The sequence below is a fragment of the Heteronotia binoei genome, chromosome 6 (assembly GCF_032191835.1).
Source record: "Heteronotia binoei isolate CCM8104 ecotype False Entrance Well chromosome 6, APGP_CSIRO_Hbin_v1, whole genome shotgun sequence".
Classification (NCBI taxonomy): Eukaryota; Metazoa; Chordata; class Lepidosauria; order Squamata; family Gekkonidae; genus Heteronotia; species Heteronotia binoei.
Genome location: NC_083228.1, coordinates 15,048,554 through 15,065,797, shown reverse-complemented (window position 1 = coordinate 15,065,797; position 17,244 = coordinate 15,048,554). Strand labels below are relative to the sequence as shown.

The following is a 17,244-nucleotide window of genomic DNA, read 5'->3' as shown; positions in this document are numbered from 1 at the left end:
CAACCGTGTTGAACGCTACCGACAGGTCTAATAACATCAGCACCGCCGAGCCACCTCTATCCAGGTGTCTCTGGAGGTCATCTGTGAGGGTGACCAGTATTGTTTCCATCCCATGACCCGGATGAAAACCAGATTGATGTGGGTTTAGCACGGAAGTGTCATCCAGAAAACTCTGAAGCTGCACTGCCACAGCCCTTTCAATAATTTTGCCTAAATACGGCAAGTTGGACACCAACTGATAGTTTGCCAATTCAGCTGCGTCCAAAGATGGCTTTTTTAGAAGGGGACGAACCACAGCCTCCTTAAGAGGCCGGGGAAAGGTTCCCTCAAGAAGGGACTGGTTGACAATTTCCCTTAGGGGAGCCTGTAGCCCCTCATGGCCAGCTTTTATTAGCCAAGAGGGGCATGGGTCCAGCCTGCAGGTAGCTGGGTGTACAGTAGAGAGTATTCTGTGAACTTCCTCCAGGCTTAGTGGCGTGAAAGAATCCAAAACTGGACTAGAAGACGTGCTTGGAGCCTCGAGTTCTGTTACTGTTTCTAAAGTGACTGGGAGGTCGCAGCGAAGTGACAGGACTTAATCTGCGAAGAAGCTTGCAAAGGCCTCGCAACCGATATCCAATTCCCTAGAATTTGGTATATCTATCGGTAGGATAGTTAGAGACCGAATTGTTCTAAAGAATTGTGTTAGGCGCGAGTTCGCAGATGCGATCATGGCGGTAAAGTATACCTTCTTAGCGGTCTTGACTGCCATTTCATAGGTTCTCATAAATACCTTGTAAATAAATATCTCATAAATATCTTGTCACTTCGTCACGGGCTCGTCGCCACTGCCTCTCTAGTCGTCTGAGGCTCCATTTCATTTGCTGTAGCCCTGGCGTATACCAGGGCGCCAGCTTTGTACGGGGGCGCAGAGGGCACCTGGGAGCGATTTCATCGATGGCTGTGGTGAGCCTGTTTTGCCAGGTCTCCACTAGCTCATCTAGGGAATCGCCAGGGGGCCAAGGATCCCGAAGAGCCATCTGAAACCGCATAGGGTCCATTTGGCTCTGTGGGCGAGCAAAAATACGCTCACTGCCCAAGCAAGGTTTGAGCGGGACATTCAGATGAGCCTTCAGGGCGTAGCGGTCTGACCACGGCACTGCATCTGCAGTAATTTGGTCCACTTGCATTCCTGCCACAAAGATCAAATCCAGGATGTGACTGGCTTGATGGGTGGGAGTTGTTATATATTGTTATATATTGAGCATCCTAGCACCGCCATGGATGACCCCAGGTCCGACGCCAATGTGGAGCCCACGTCATCGGCATGGCCATTGAAGTCACCCAGGACCAGAAGCCTAGGGTGCTCTAACGCCCAGCCTGCTATAGCCTCCACAAGGGCCAGCAGGGCATTGGCTGGCGCAGAGGGCAGTCGGTACACCAGCCAAATAGCCAAACTCTCTTGTGCCTCCACCAGCATGCTGGCACATTCAACACCGATGATCTTTGGGGCAGGAAGTGCCCGGAAGGAGTAAGCCTCCCAAAGGAACATCACAACTCCCCCCCCCCCCCGCACCGTCTGCTGGTCCGTGATTGGTGGAGGACTGAGAACCCAGGAGGAGCTACTTGGGAGGGAGCAACTGTCTCCCCCTCTCCCACCCAGGTCTCAGTCACGCAAGCCAGGTGTATATGCTGCTCCTGCAGGTATTCTCGCAGGACAGAGGTCTTATTATTAATAGACCCGGCATTGCACAGCACCAATGACAGAGGCGGATGCTTTAACTTGGACCCACTGCTTGCAACCGTCGGGATGGGACGCAGGCTGGAAGGTCGAGCATTCATGCATCTCGGCCTTTTCCCCTTACATAAACGCCTGTTCCCACCGCTATACTTTCACCTCCCCAGGAGCACCGGGATCCCCCAGCTCAGTCATCTCACATCAGCGGCCTTCGCAGGAGCCTCAGACCAATCAAGATGGAGCACTTTGTAACCACACGTTCAATACCTGGTATACTCCAACTTGGTAATATAATATTGCACTAGTTTCGTTTTTCCTATTTCCCACCGAGTCTGATTGGATTCCCAATTTTTGTCTAGCCACTAAATTAATATAACATCCTACCCAATGCTAATTTCGCCCTCTTAATTTACTACTGTAATAAATTAAATCTAATTAATCAGCAGTTCAATCATTAATGTAGTGTCTAAACATTCTCAACAGTTAAATAGATCGAGTAAATACTAACCCACTAAGTCAATTACTAAAACCCTCCCAGCAGCCAATTAATAAATAAGTCAATAATTGCCCCTTACTTAACCACCAAGCCATTGGAGATAGTACAAACCAAACTTCTGCGCAAGCTTCTGTCTGTTCCTAGCTGTGTGCCAAACACTGCCATTCGATTAGAAGCTGGCATCCCAAGCATCGAGACGTCTATGTGGTTAAACACCTTTTGTTACTTTTTGAAGGTTTTTTCAAAGCCAAATGGTCTTCCCCATTTAATTTTTTTAGATCCTTTTGTGGGAACCTGGGAGAAAAGATGTCTAGACCATTTCAGACTCTGTGATCTCTCCCCTGAGTCCTTAGCAATGATGGAACCGAGGGATGCGAAAGAACTTATGCGTCTGAGGTTGGTGGAGCTCGAACTGAGATCCGCCAGAGCTAGTCTTTCTGCGCACACTTTTTTAGGGAAGCAAGCCGAAGTACTATCCCCGGCCAGGTATCTTTTCAACATCATTATCCCAAAATATCGAATAGCTTTCTCAAAAGCTCGGCTCAACACACTTTTTTCATTGGTGCTTTTGGGACGTTACGCCGGGTGCCCATATCTGGAAAGATTGTGCCCCTGCAATTGTAACGAGGTTGAAACAACTCTCCTCATTGTTTTGCAGTGCACAAATTACAAGGACTTGAGGGCAAGGATAATCTCTCCAATTCTCAGATCCCTGGCGGGCTGGCAGGAGGACGAGCAAATTGCCTTCCTCCTGTCTGGCGCTCATTCTGAAGTTTCTTCTAAGATTGCCTGTTTCTGTTACGCTGCTCAGCTGGAAAGGAGGGAAACTGAGAGTGTAAATCTTGGCTAAGGGTTTTAACAATATATGTAATTGTAGGAGTTAGGAATTTTGTGTTAGAGGTGATGAGTTTGTTTCTGCTTTTTATGTTTTGTTTGTATCTGTATTTTTAAGCTGGTCGGATGACCGTGAATAAAGAACTACTACTACTACTAACAAAATCCAATTAATTTCAAACTAGCAAATACATATAATTAATTTACTCTCAATTTCATTCCAATTGATTAAATTTATCTCTAATCAGGCTCCGTAGTAAAAATCAGCAGCGATTAATAAATTAACAGTCCAAGTTAGCAGCAGTTTGTGGAATTCAGAGTCCGGCGTTTGGAGCCGAATTTGTGGAATTGATGGATAAATAAAATAAAACGAAAGTCAAGATTTTTAAATAATGGATGGAGTAAAGTGCCAAGTGCAGTCTAAGTGCCAGAGTGTCGGGGGCAAGTTCTCAATTGCTCAGTAAACGATAAGCAGCTAAAAGAAAAGCTCCTCCAGTTATCCCAACTGCGGCTCAAGGAGTGAGATGTCACGTCTTCCTTTTGCTTCCGTTTTATTTGTACTTGTAGTACTCTGCCAACAGCCCGTCGACACCTCACCTGCTGGCCAACGGCAACAAAGGGACCCCCAGAAGAGCAGAAACTCTCCCAGTGCTTCCCCGGCTGCACTGCCAGTGTCCGTGATATCAACGGCGCCGAGATGTTTCTGCACTTCACCCGCAGGCCAGCGGCAACACAGGGACCCCCGAGAGCAGAAACTCTCCCAGTGCACCACCGGCGTCCACGATGTCAGTGGCGCCGAGATGTTCCGGGGCTGAGGCTGGAGTTGAAGCTGTGAGACAGCCGCTGCAAAACTCAGCTGCACCAACCACCGGCCCCAGCGACACAAAGGGCTCACCGCTCCAAACGATAGCAGGAGTCCGCTGTTCCTGCTCCCAGTCCCCGGTACGCCCGCAATCCACCCCATGGCTCTGTCGCTCCTCCATAATGCGACCAGGCCCACGCGGCAGCGGTGAGTCCTGAGCTCCATTTGAATGTTTTTAGGGGAAGCAGCGTCCGTGGTGTCCTTATTGTGCCCCCAGCTGTTATGATGCCACTTTTGGTATCATCGTCTCCATTACCTGTGGCTCTTGTCAGGTCTTGTTAGTTCATGTATGTATTTCACTGTGTGCTTCTGTGTTTTACCTCTTTCATCTGTTTTCAATAAAACCTTAAACATCACCCTGGTTTCTTTGAGAGTTCTTTGTGGGAAGGATCCCTGTAAACTTCAGTGGAGATTTCGCTAGTTACCCCCTCTCACTGTCTCCTTAAAGCTAATTTTCCAACGTAAACCAAAGACAGTGCTTTGGGTAACACTGTAGCGTTTTGTGTGTGTGTGTGTGTGTGCACACTTCATCAGATGATGAAATGGGGGTATAGTGAACAGTGCAACATATAGCTGGTGGGCAGAGGCTAAGACTGCAAAGTAGTACAAAATTAGAATCCAATGGCAAAATAACTTTGTACGAGACAAACTGTACTGTTGTTTAAAACCAGGCTACCTCCTTGTTGTTGAAGTTTAGCATTAAGGACACGACACCCTGCAGCCTTTATAATGAAACCCTCCTCCTGACATGAACGAGTCCCGTGGCGCAGAGTGTTAAAGCTGCAGTACTGCAGTCCTAAACTCTGCTCATGACCTGAGTTCGATCCCGGTGGAAGCTGGGTTTTCAAGTAGCCGGCTCGAGGTTGACTCAGCCTCCCATCCTTCCGAGGTTGGTATAATGATTACCCAGCTTACTGGGGGGGAAGTGCAGATGTCCGGGGAAGGCAATGGCAAACCGCCCCGTAAAAACTCTGCTGTGAAAACATTGTGAAAGCAACGTCACCCCAGAGTCAGAAACGACTGGTGCTTGCACAGGGGACCTTTCCTTCTTTCCTCCCAACACACTATTGCAACTTCAACATTGAGAACTATGGTCACGTTGGTTTGTTCATGGCACTGATTGTTGCCTTTAAAGCCCATTATGGTTTTTGTCTAAGGGTGGCCAAACTGAGGCTCATGTAGCTCTTTCACACATATTGTGTGGCTCTCAAAGCCCCCACTGCTCCGTCAGCCAGCTTGGAGAAGGCATTTCTCTCTTGAAATCACTTCTCCAAGTCAAGCCAGCTTGGAGAATGCATTTAAAGTTGCTTTCTTCCCGCCTCTCCCTCCCACCTATTCATCTTCCTCCCTTTCTGCTTTCCTTGCCTCTCTCAGACATCTGACACGAGTGTCTTGTGGTTCTCAGACATCTGATGTTTATTCTACGTGGCTCTTATGTTAAGCGAGTTTGGCCACCCGCTTTAGTCTGACCAACACCGATAGGGTTGCTAGGTCTGCCACTGCCAGATCTAGAGCAGTGGTGGCCGAACTTGCTTAAAGTCAGTGCCACAGAGAATAAATACCGGATGTTTGAGAGCCACAAGACATGAACGTCAGATTTTTGAGAGCCACAAGGCAGGCAGGCAAATAGATCGGGGGGGGGGGGGAAGGGAGAAGTGGAAAGAAATGAACTTTAATTTTAAATGTATCCTCCAAGCCACCGGCTGGCTGGGCTTGGAGATGTGATTTAAAGTGACAAATGCCTTCTCCAAGCTACCAGCAGGGCAGCAGGGGCTTCAAGAGCCACACAATGTGAGTGAAAGAGCCACACGTGGCCCCCGAGCCACGGTTTGGCCACCCCTGATTTAGCAGCTTGCAAGAAAGGCAGCTGGCGAGGGCTGAGCCAATGCTACCCCCCCCCCCCCGTCCCATTCAAACTTGTGGAATTTTACCCCCTAAACTCAAGCAGCCAGTGGGCACCATGAAGTACCTTCTCAGACACCACGGAGCCCCTGGATAGCATTCCGGGGATCAGGTCCTCTAGAACAGACAACGAAGGCCACCAAGTGCTGGGCTAGGACTTTATTTGTTTTTAAAACTGGTACAAGCGCGGCTAAGTTAGCCAAGTGAAAAGGAAAAACAAAGAGGCCAAACTGCTGCGACGCAACAGAGCAGCGCTTCCCGAATCTCTCGCTGCGCATCTGAGAAACCCCCCCGCATCGCAATTTCCTCAACCTAGAAGGTACTGCGAAGGTTTAAAGTGCGTTTCTCAAGAATCAAGCCGGCTGCAATGAAAACGTTTTAGAAACTGTGAATGCCCAGGTTAAGGAAGCCCACGCTTCTTAGCTGGGTATATCGAAAGCATCCGAAAACAGATTTGAGTCGTGCCTGACTTTTGAGAAAAACAATGAGGCCTGGAATTCCCAAACGGATCTATTTGCCCTCAGCTACACCCTGTTAGGAGCACGTCCCCCCCTCTCCTATTGTAGTAAGACTGCAGTATTAGTGCCGGGATATCAAGGGCTTGCTCCGCTTATTAAAGTGCCCACGCTGGAATAGCGACTCAAACCTGTCTTGTCTTGCTCACTGGTCCCCCTTACTACTTGGCTGAAATTTAAAGCGGATTCCACCAATTATTTCCTTTTGAGTCCCAATTTGTGAAGCCAATCTGCTTTGTCTGCAGTCATCGGAGTAGATTTGCCTGCTGTTGACATATCTCAGTGAAAACTGGTCACCTGTTCTGTATTAACGAGCTTCTTAGCCCACATCTGACCGCCGCTGGAACACTGGCTAGTTTGAATACGGCAACCCTCTCCCGGCTGCTGTTCAAAGATTAGAGCACACCATCAATCTTCCCCTTTTCCAAAGGAGGGAGCACAACTGACATATACGTGCGAACTGCAATGAACTTCTTTTCCCGTATCAAAAATCCCAGACCTCGGGTGAAGCTGATCGCACGGTAATGCGGTCATCCAGTTTCCACTTTTTATTTTTTTAAAAGTTGAAATGGGGAACTAAGATTCAAGTCACATGACACCGAAAACGCCTCCATGATTCGGTTGAAATGCTGGGAAGAGCCGTCTTCTCCGCAACAGCTGCTGCTTGTACACAATGACATTTTTTTTCTTCAATATTATGCACTAAGCAGATAAAACCCAAGTGTCGGATGGCCCGGAAAGTTGCCGTTTATTTACTTCCTCCGGCTATTGCCGCTGGTGGCGAGCATGGTGGCCACTCTGATGAAGATGTTGAGTGTGTCCATGTAGATGCCCATGCACCTGGAAGGCATGAAAAAGCAATGCATTAGATTGTTGAAGCCAACAGCTTTTACTCACAGGGTGCTGAGGGAAGGGGAAGGGAAAGGAGATTGCAAGCTGCTCTGAGACTCCCTCAGGTAGTGATGGGCAGGGTATAAATCCAATCTCTTCCCTTCTTACTGAGATTCGGCATTCAGTTCACAAGGAATTCTACTATGCTTGTGCACTTCCAACTATTTGCCTGTATCCTGGAGGCTAACCAATGGGCAACAAAAATGGACTCCGTGCTCTTCCTACAGTTAAAAGACTTGGACTACAATGCTGCAGAGATAAATGCACACCTCCGATAAATCAGTGTCGGAGGGACAGTGGCTCAGTGGTAGAGAATCTGATTGGTAAGCAGAAGGTCCCAGGTTCAATCCCCGGCATCTCCAACTAAAAAGGGTCCAGGCAAATAGGCGTGAAAAGCCTCAGCTTGAGACCCTGGAGAGCCGCTGCCAGTCTGAGTAGACAATACTGACTTCGATGGACCGAGGGTCTGATTCAGTAGAAGGCAGCTTCATATGTTCAAATGGAACCTGATCAGTACTTGAATGCATGGCATATAGATAAGATAAGATAAATTTATTTTTATATCCCGCCCTCCCCCGCCAATGGCAGGCTCAGGGCGGCTCACAGACACGGAACATCGTAAAATACAATATAAAACAAACAGTTTTAAAATACAATTCAGTTACAAATTCAATCACATAGTTAATTAGATGGATGACAATTGTGTATGGAATTTTAGATATTTGGAAGCCTTTTGTAGAAGTTTATGTCTGCATCTGCCACTGGTGTTATATTTTTGTTTCTACTTTATATATAAACCCTTTCTTCTTTATATATACCTCCTTTTAATTTAGTTGCTGGAATTTGTGTTATTCCCCCCCTTCTTTTTTCCTGTGGAAATATGATTTTTTTTTTAAAAAAGACATTGCATTCTTCTAGCATTGAGGATCAATTCACAGTTATATTACAACAGCTGAGCAAACTAGTCCACCAAAGTCACTCACCCACTTGCCTGTGTCAATACAATTTTTTAAGTTTCCTGACTCCTTGTATGGATCTAGTACCGCCCCCCCCACCCACCAAAAAAAAAGACAACAAAGTTAGTGGCTGAAGAAGCTGCCCTTTCAAGGACAACTCTTAAAGCCCTATATGGCCGAGGACCTGCCTACCTTACGGACCGCCTCTCCCCATATGTCCCCCAGAGAGCACTGAGATCTAGTTCCCAAAATCTTCTAAAAATCCCTGGGCCAAGGGAGGCTAGATTGAAAACAACGAGGGAGCAAGCCTTCTCAACAATGGCTCCCCAATGGTGGAATCAACTACCAGAAGAGGTGCGAGCCCTGAATCAGTTTCGCAGGGCTTGCAAAACCGCCCTCTTTCAGCTCACTTTTAAGATGGAACCCGGCTAAATTGACATCTAGCCATCCCATACATATTCTGAATTGTAGCACCTTAATTAACAATTTACAATGGTTTAACTGTTTTATCTAACTTTTAACTTAATTTATGACTGTAACTCAACTATATTTTATATTTTAACTTGTTTTTATAGTAATGATTGTATTTTATTGTAATCATGGTAAACACCATGTCCTGTGAGCCTCCCTGAGCCTGCCTTTGGCAGGGGAGGGCGGGATATAAGAATAAATTTATTATTATTATTATTATTATTATTATTATTATTATTATTATTATTATTACTGCGAGAGCTATGGCTGACTCAAGGCCATTCCAGCAGTTATAAGTGGAGGAGTGCGGAATCAAACCCGATTCTCCCAGATAAGAGCCTGCACACTTAACCGCTACACCAAACTGCCTCTCCAGGTGGCGTTGCACCTGGCTTCTCTCAATCCCAGAACATTTTCTTAAAATGCAGCTAGGTTTGTCAGCCTCCATGAGGGCCTGTTCTCCAGACAACAGAGAGAAGTTCCATAGGAGAAATGGCTTTGGAGGGTGGACTCTATGGCAGTATTCTCTGAAGTCCCTCCCCTTCACAAACCCTGACCCCCCCCCCCCGCACCCCCCCCCCCCCGGCTTCATCCCCAAAATTTCCAGGGATTTCTAACCTGGAGTCAGCAACCCTAAATGCAATACACAAGTTCTGAAATACATAAAGCTCATTATCTTCTACTCCACAACACTGGGCTTCTGCTGAAGCTGTTCTGTGTATTTATGTCAGCACACCGTTACCTTTAAGAGCCCCGTGGCGCAGAGTGGTAAAGCTGCAGTACTGCAGTCCAAGCTCTGCTCACGACCTGAGTTTGATCCCGGCGGAAGCTGTGTTCAGGTAGCTGACTCGAGGTTGACTCAGCTTTCCATCCTTCTGAGGTCGGTCAAATGAGTACCCAGCTTGCGGGGGGGGGGGGGGGGGGAGGAGTGTAGATGACTGGGGAAGGCAATGGCAAACCACCCCGTAAAAAGTCTACCGTGAAAACACTGTGAAAGCAATATCAACCCAGAGTCGGAAATGAGTGGTGCATGCACAGGGAACTACCTTTACCTCAAGGGTTACGATTAGCATGAGAAAAAAAAATACTTACGCATTTATGGGATCATACTTCTGTACACCGTACAACGGTTGCGTCTCTGCACGCTTTACAACCTTCTGGGTATCGTAGAGCAGGAACAGGCTAAAAAGCACCAATCCACCATAAACAGAAACAGAGTACAGGCCAGCCCCCAAGGCAGATGTCGGAGGGAAGAACATGGATCCTGGTACAAAGAAACACAAGGGCTATCAGGAGGTCTGCAGATGGCACAGAAACCTGAAATATTATCATCATCATCAAAACAGTATCTGCCTTTCTGCCCTTCTATGGGCCACCAAGGCAGCTAACCATTTTAAAATACATAATAAAAATCGTATTTTTAAAACCATTACCCCCTCCCCCACCAACGCACTTCGTTGAAAATCAAGCTAAATATATATACAAACATAAAAAAGCAATTAAAACATTAATCAGAACTGAAGGTTCGTTGGTGGGGATGTCAAATGAAACCAGAAGGTCTTCGCCCACTGGCAGAAGATGGCAACAGAAATGAAAGTTGAAAGCTTTTGGACATTCCAAGAAAACAAGAACTAACTGGAAAAATATTAGAAATAGAAGAGTTGGCCAAAGTTTATTTCCTTCTGAAGGAGAGATCAGTACAAGAAACAGAGATCCCTTCTATACTGGAGAGCCAGTTTGGTGTAATGGTTAAGTGTGCGGACTCTTATCTGGGAGAACCGGGTTTGATTCCCCACTCCTCCACTTGCACCTGCCAGCATGGCCTTGTGTCAGCCATAGCTCTGGCAGAGGTTGTCCTCGAAAGGGCAGCTGCTGTGAGAGCCCTCTCCAGCCCCACCCACCTCACAGGGTGCCTGTTGTGGGGGAGGAAGGTAAAGGAGATTGTGAGCCGCTCTGAGACTCTTCGGAGTGGAGGGCGGGATAGAAATCCAATATCATCATCTTCTTCTATATTTGGCTAGACACGTCGTGATAATTTCGTCTTCTATCGGTAATCTAAGCAGTATGAAACTATGAATGAGTAGAATTTTGATTGTTAAAAAGAGATTATATTAACAGATCAACAGATTGCAATTGGCTGGAATTGACCGACACGGAAAAATATTTTTCTTTCCTTCTTATGCGTTATCTATTTTTGTATAATTCAGAACTGGGAGAGTGAAATTGTGTTTTATTCCCGTTTCCCTTTCCCCTTTTCTTTTCTAAATTGGATAAAATGTTTTAAAAGGAAGACGGCAACAGAAACGGGCATGTGAATCCCCTCTGGGGTGGGCTGGAGGCTGAGTTTTTGGGGTCTTGATCAGGAAGGCCCTCTTCCAGGTAGCCTCCAGCTGAAGCTAGGCCTCCAAAGATGACTGCAGGGGTCAGGCAGGCTCATACGGAAGATGGATTTTCGGGTATGATGGTTTCCAAACCATATGGGGCTTTTGAGGGTGACGGCCAGCACCTTGAATTGTGCCTGGGAACAAACTGAGAGCCGCTTTAGATGAGCCAAGACAGAAGTGATACGATCCCTATGATCCAAAATCTTGACCGCCGCATTCTGCATCAATTGAAGGGAGACCAACCACAAATACTATATATATACACATACAACGGGATGCCTCAATGCCATGGGTATCTGGGAGACGCTCTATACAATATGTTGTTTCTCTCAACCACTCTCTTGATCTCTTTTAATCTAAAGAGTTAGGTATTTTCTGTTTTCACCAGAAAGAAGAGGCAGAGCTATATACATTCCTTAGAGGAGGTGGCAGCAGCTACAAGCATAGTCAGCTTCAAGAGAGGATTGGATAAATACCTGGAGCAGAGGTCCATCAGTGGCTATTAGCCACAGCATAACTGATGGAACTCTCTGTCTGGGGCAGTGATACTCTGTCTTCTTGGTGCTTGAGGGGGGCAACAGTGGGAGGTCTTCTTGTGTCCTGGCTCCACTGGTGGACCTTCTGATGGCGCCTGGTTTTTCTGGCCACTGTGTGATAGAGTGTTGAACTGGATGGGCCATTGGCCTGATCCAACATGGCTTCTCTTATGTTCTTATGTGACACAGAGTGTTGGACTGGATGGGCCACTGGCCTGATCCAACATGGCTTCTCTTATGTTCTTATGTGACACAGAGTGTTGGACTGGATGGGCCATTGGCCTGATCCAACATGGCTTCTCTCATGTTCTTATGTGACACAGAGTGTTGGACTGGATGGGCCACTGGCCTGATCCAACATGGCTTCTCTTATGTTCTTATGTGACTCAGAGTGTTGGACTGGATGGGCCATTGGCCTGATCCAACATGGCTTCTCTTATGTTCTTATGCGACACAGAGTGTTGGACTGGATGGGCCACTGGCCTGATCCAACATGGCTTCTCTTACGTTCTTAAAAAGAGACATACTGACAGCAGAACACCGCAGAGGGCATTTTTATTCCTTTAACTATCAGAACTGTCTAAATACATTCAAGAGGAGTATCAAGGGAGTTTCATTCTAAGCACCGCTATTAAATTCTAATACAGGGGTCCCCAACTCTTTTGAGGCTGTGGACACTTCTGGAATTCTGACACAGGGCGGCGGGCACAACCACAACATGGCTGATCCACGAGGTAGAGCCAACCACAAAATGTCTTAACAACTTTTTCAGGAAGAAGCTCTGTTTGCTTTTTAAATTAGGGTTTTCCCCCCTCTGCATATACACAGTTCACCTTAATCATATGAAAACATCCTTTTTTGCACAGCCAACCAGATTTCCAATGGCCAATCAGACGTCCTGCTGGATCAACGCTCAGGAACTCCCCCAGCCCCACTCACTTTCTAAAAACCAACCGGAAGATCCCAGGAAAGCCATTGGTGGGTGCCGCGTTGGGGAACCCTGTTCAATGCAACACGATTCTGCTTACCGAGAGAGGAGGCAAGCACGAGGCCAAAGCCTACTCCCAGTGGCGCTCCGATGTTCAGAAACTTCTCGCTCGGGGCGCACATGGCTACGGTTGACAGGCCGCCCACGATTCCTGCTGTGTACCAAGCAGCTCGGATGAGCAGGGGGCCGCCCAGGAGAGTCAGAGGAGCCACCACTGCGCCCATGACACCTGCAGGAAGGAAAAGAGGTTGAGCCTTGAAATGAAAATCAGTGCTTAAAAAAGACCTAAACCCTTCCATGACTTGTGTAGCCCAGCTGGAACTCAATTGCTTATTAGGCCACGCCCCCGACATCACCATTGGTTTCACACGGAACTTGTCGGCCTATGAGGCCACACACCCCTGACACCACGGCAGCCAGAACGGCGTTCCTGCTCAGAAAAAGCCCCGCACGTTAACCGATGACACCGCAATGCGTTCTGCCGTCTTATCGGGTCGAGGCGCTAACGTATCACTGCCCCGAGCCTGACCAATACAGCTTTCTAAAGTCTCGTAAGATTATTTCCACTTGCAGAAGTCTGGCTACTACTGCAGGAGACTCAATTGAGTTCAGGAAGCCCATAGGTATAGGAAATACATAGTTTGCCCTGTCGGTTTTACAGATGACCACAGATTTATACTCCGTCCTTCTCTTTGAATCAGAGTCTCAGAGCGGCTTACAATCTCCTTTATCTTCTTTCCCCACAACAGACATCCTGTGAGGTAGGTGGGGCTGAGAGGGCTCTCACAGCAGCTGCCCTTTTAAGGACAACTCTTGCGAGAGCTATGGCTAACCCAAGGCCATTCCAGCAGCTGCAAGTGGAGGAGTGGGGAATCAAGCTTAAGGCAGTAGAGAGGTCATACACATTAGTACCACCAGTTCCCAGGTACTATGGAAGGCAGGCAGGTATATCATCTTGCCCCACTTTGTCTCCTGGACGAGGCAGCTGAGGAAACTACTGCTCTTACAAACAACATGTTGACCGAAAGCTCAGTGATTTTACATCTGACTGATCCCAAATGCCATGCGTATTTTAAAACTTTATTTACCAGACAAGTTTTTAAATAGGAAGTCGGCACCCTTGAGCAATTCAGAACACATACTGCCAGTGTAGTGGTTTGAGCCAGTTTGGTGTAGTGGTTAAGTGTAGGACTCTTATCTGTGAGAACTAGATTTGATTCCCCACTCCTCCACTTGCACCTGCTGGAATGGCCTTGGGTTAGCCCTAGCTCTCATAGTTGTCCTTGAAAGGGCCAGTTTGGTGTAGTGGTTAAGAGCACAAACTCTTATCTGGGAGAACAGGGTTTGAAACCCCACTCCTCCACTTGCAGCTGTTGGAATGGCCTTGGGTCAGTCATAGCTCTCGAAGAGTTGTTCCTTGAAAGGGCAGCTTCTAGGAGAGCTCTCTCAGCCCCACCCACCTCACAGGGTGTCTGTTATGGGGGAGGAAGGGAAAGGCGATTGTGAGCCCCTCTGAGATTCCGAGGGGAGGGCGGGATATAAATCCAGTATCTTCTTCCAGCATCTTCTGTTGCCATCTAAGTGACTACTAATGTCAATTTCTTTTTGTAAAATAAAAAAAAATGTTGTGCAGAAAAATAATTTCTAAAAACCACGTACCTGCATGCAGCATCCAAGCGAGGTGCTTCATGCCAGGGCTCCCCTCGTAATCTACTGATCTGACCAACATCCCAGCCCCGATCATCGCTGCAAAGGTTGCGCCAATCGCCTGCATGAGACAGAATCATTCTTACCACAAGCAATTCTTCTACCTGCATCAGCTCCGGGACTATCCTAAATTAAAGAAGACTTGCAGTGTAATTAGAAAGTTGTCTTTAATTGATAAGAGATCAGTAGCGATACACGGCTGTGTCAGAACTGGCTCACCTGGGAGGTGACCAGTCTTAGATACTTTATGGTGGGCTGTTAAGCAACCCGTCAAAACTGCAATGCAAAAAGCCCGTGTATAGCATCAAAACTGGTTCCGGCCAACATCTCTCTCACACTGGACAGTGGCCTTGACAGACCAGCTTTCCTTCCTTTTGTAGGGCTGAAATGAATACACATGACCAGAGGTGGAATTCTAGCAGGAGCTCCTTTGCATATTAGGCCACACTCCCCTGATGTAGCCAATCCTCTAAGAGCTTACAAGGCTCTTTTTCGTAAGCTCTCGGAGAACTGGCTACATCAGGAGGGTGTGGCCTAATATGCAAAGGAGCTCCTGCTAGAATTCCACCCCTGCATATGACTGCTGCGAAGTGAAAGGCAAAGCACAGACAAAGCAGGCCCTGCTCTCCCCCCCCCCCCCCATCATACCTCCAGTATACAGAAATAGCAAAATGGCAAGGACCCTTGAACACCTGTTGGTTTCTGTTTGGTGCTTTTATGATGCGGTCCTAGGCAGTTACGGCCTTCCAGTTACAATCGATGGATTGTTGAAGGGTATAACTTTGCTCAGGATTGCACTGCCGGTTAGCTAGGGTTCGCAAATGGCATTCCCTGCGGGCTCTTCCGTGTTTTCCACGTAGCAGACTCTGGCTGAAGGAAGACATGACATGGAGCTGCACCCCGCTTGGTCTCTCACCCCTCAAGGATGCCGGCATTTCTAGAATGGTTCTCTGCTCATTCACGCGTTACGCTGACGCTTGTCAAAGGTTATACGAATACGTCGTTTTTGCTTTTTAATATCAACAAAGCAACAAGGGCTTATAAACTTACCAAACGGTTGCCAGATTCTTCGAACACACATCACGGTTGCAAATGCACACCTGAGATCATAACGCAGGGGTGGCCAAAATGAGGCTCGGGAGCCACATGTGGCTCTTTCACACATACTGTGTGGCTCTCAAAGCCCCCACCGCCCTGTCGGTCAGCTGAGAGAAGGCATTTCTTTCTTTAAATCGCTCCTCCAAGCCATGCCTGATGGCAGCTTGGAGAATGCATTTCAAGTTAAAGTTGCTTTCTTTCAACCTCTCCCTCCCCCCCAATCTATTTGCCTTCCTTCCCTTCCCTCAAACATCCGACAATCATGCCTTGCAGCTCTTGGACATTGGATGTTCATGTCTTGCGGCTTTCAAACATCTGACATTTATTCTGTGTGGCTCTTATCTTTTTTTTTTTTTGAACAGTGTAAACCAATTTTATTGTTTTGCGATATATTGAAAAATATTAATCAAAGATATACTTAAAAATATTTACGGGTTTGGCCACCCCTGTCATAAAGCGTTCCCTTTGGGTAAGTTCCTTTGCAGAAATCCCAATGCAGGAAGAAGCTGAGCACAAAATGGTCTTAACGCTGCCACTGATGACTAGGCAAACCGCCTTAAATCAGATCTGGCACGTCCTTTCACAGCTTTATTCGGATTACGCAGATTATTCAAATTCAGCAGAACTTATTCCCAAACAAGTAGGTACAGGTTTGCAGAGATGACACTCGAACGAGAAACAAACAAACAAACCAAACAGCCAATATACAAAACGGTCTCCCTGATGCCTTGCCCAAAGATGTTTATAATCTTCGACCGGCTCAATCTCACCCGCATTTTTTCTTTTAACTGTCAAGGCACAGTTGATTAATGGTCACTCCTGGGGGGTGGGTTGCAAGCCAAGAGACACTCAGAGGTGTGGTTTGCCGCTTCCTCAATTTCCCACTCAGCCACAGTGCGACTGAAGGGGCGAAAAAGAATAAATGAAATGGTGTGGGGCTCTTGTTTCGAGACACAGCGGCTTGCTCTCAATTTTAAAGCGGAACCCTGGACGGAAGGGCCCATAGGATCGTACACGGGGCAGACAGAACCAGTTCAGAATTTTGTGAATGAGAGATGATATTTACTGGGAAACGGTGTGCCAGAAGCAGAGCCTAATGGGAATGTTAACGCTTACAGGCTTTTTGTGCACAGATTACCTGACAGTTTGACAGCGATTGGTCAGTGGATGGAAAGAGAACTTTCAGAACCCAACCTGAAAACAGTTTACTATTTAGATTCAAAATGGCAATTCTTGTGAAGCGGGGCAAGTTAAGCCAGAACTCTGACATAATGTTAAAAACTCCCTTCTGACAAGCAACAGACCTTAAAAACTCCCATCTGACAAGCCTATCATCTTGCAGCCTCTACTAGAACGTCTCATGGTTGGTTGCCCTCCCGCTTAGTTCTACATAGAGGCACCATTTCATTAGGGGTTACCAACAGCACCCTCTAGTGCACCCAGCAGATCTTCAGCGATATTTCTGGTACAAGGGCAATATCAGGAGCTTTAGAAGACAGAAAGAGCAAGCTATTTTCTCATTTTTGTCCTCCCTGCCGAAAGATACGCAACTTTCAACTTGAAATCTAACTGAAGGGAAGCGGTACGAAAAACATCTACAAAGGGGGGGGGGAGTTGTAATTTTGCTCTGAACTCCTTCTAGCTCTTTTGGCATAAACCCTAATTCACACTTTCAAATAAATTTTTTTATTTCTGTATTGCTGCACGTAAGGCCAAAGATTAAGCAGAGAAGTTTATTATTGGGAGCAGGGCTCTTTTTCTAGCAGGAGTCCCTCTGCATAATAGGCCACCCCCCCCCCCCCCCGATGCAGCCAATCCTCCAAGAGCTTCCAGGGCTCTTCCTACAGGGCCTACTGGAAGCTCCAGGAGGATTGGCTACATCAGGGG

The 17,244-nt window shown here is 47.1% G+C and overlaps 1 protein-coding gene across 1 annotated transcript in view; it reads right to left on the bottom strand.

The window, feature by feature from the left end:
• Window positions 1-5,955: 5,955 nt before the first annotated feature.
• The window catches only part of GHITM (growth hormone inducible transmembrane protein), a 28,496-nt gene continuing 17,207 nt past the window's right edge, over window positions 5,956-17,244 (bottom strand). Inside the window, exons 6-9 of the mRNA XM_060241047.1 lie at window positions 14,212-14,320; window positions 12,593-12,781; window positions 9,737-9,908; window positions 5,956-7,166 (exon numbers count right to left, since the gene is read on the bottom strand). Of these exons, the coding sequence (XP_060097030.1) occupies window positions 7,079-7,166; window positions 9,737-9,908; window positions 12,593-12,781; window positions 14,212-14,320 (558 nt within the window). The 3' untranslated portion in view covers window positions 5,956-7,078. The remainder of the gene's footprint in view (window positions 7,167-9,736; window positions 9,909-12,592; window positions 12,782-14,211; window positions 14,321-17,244) is intronic.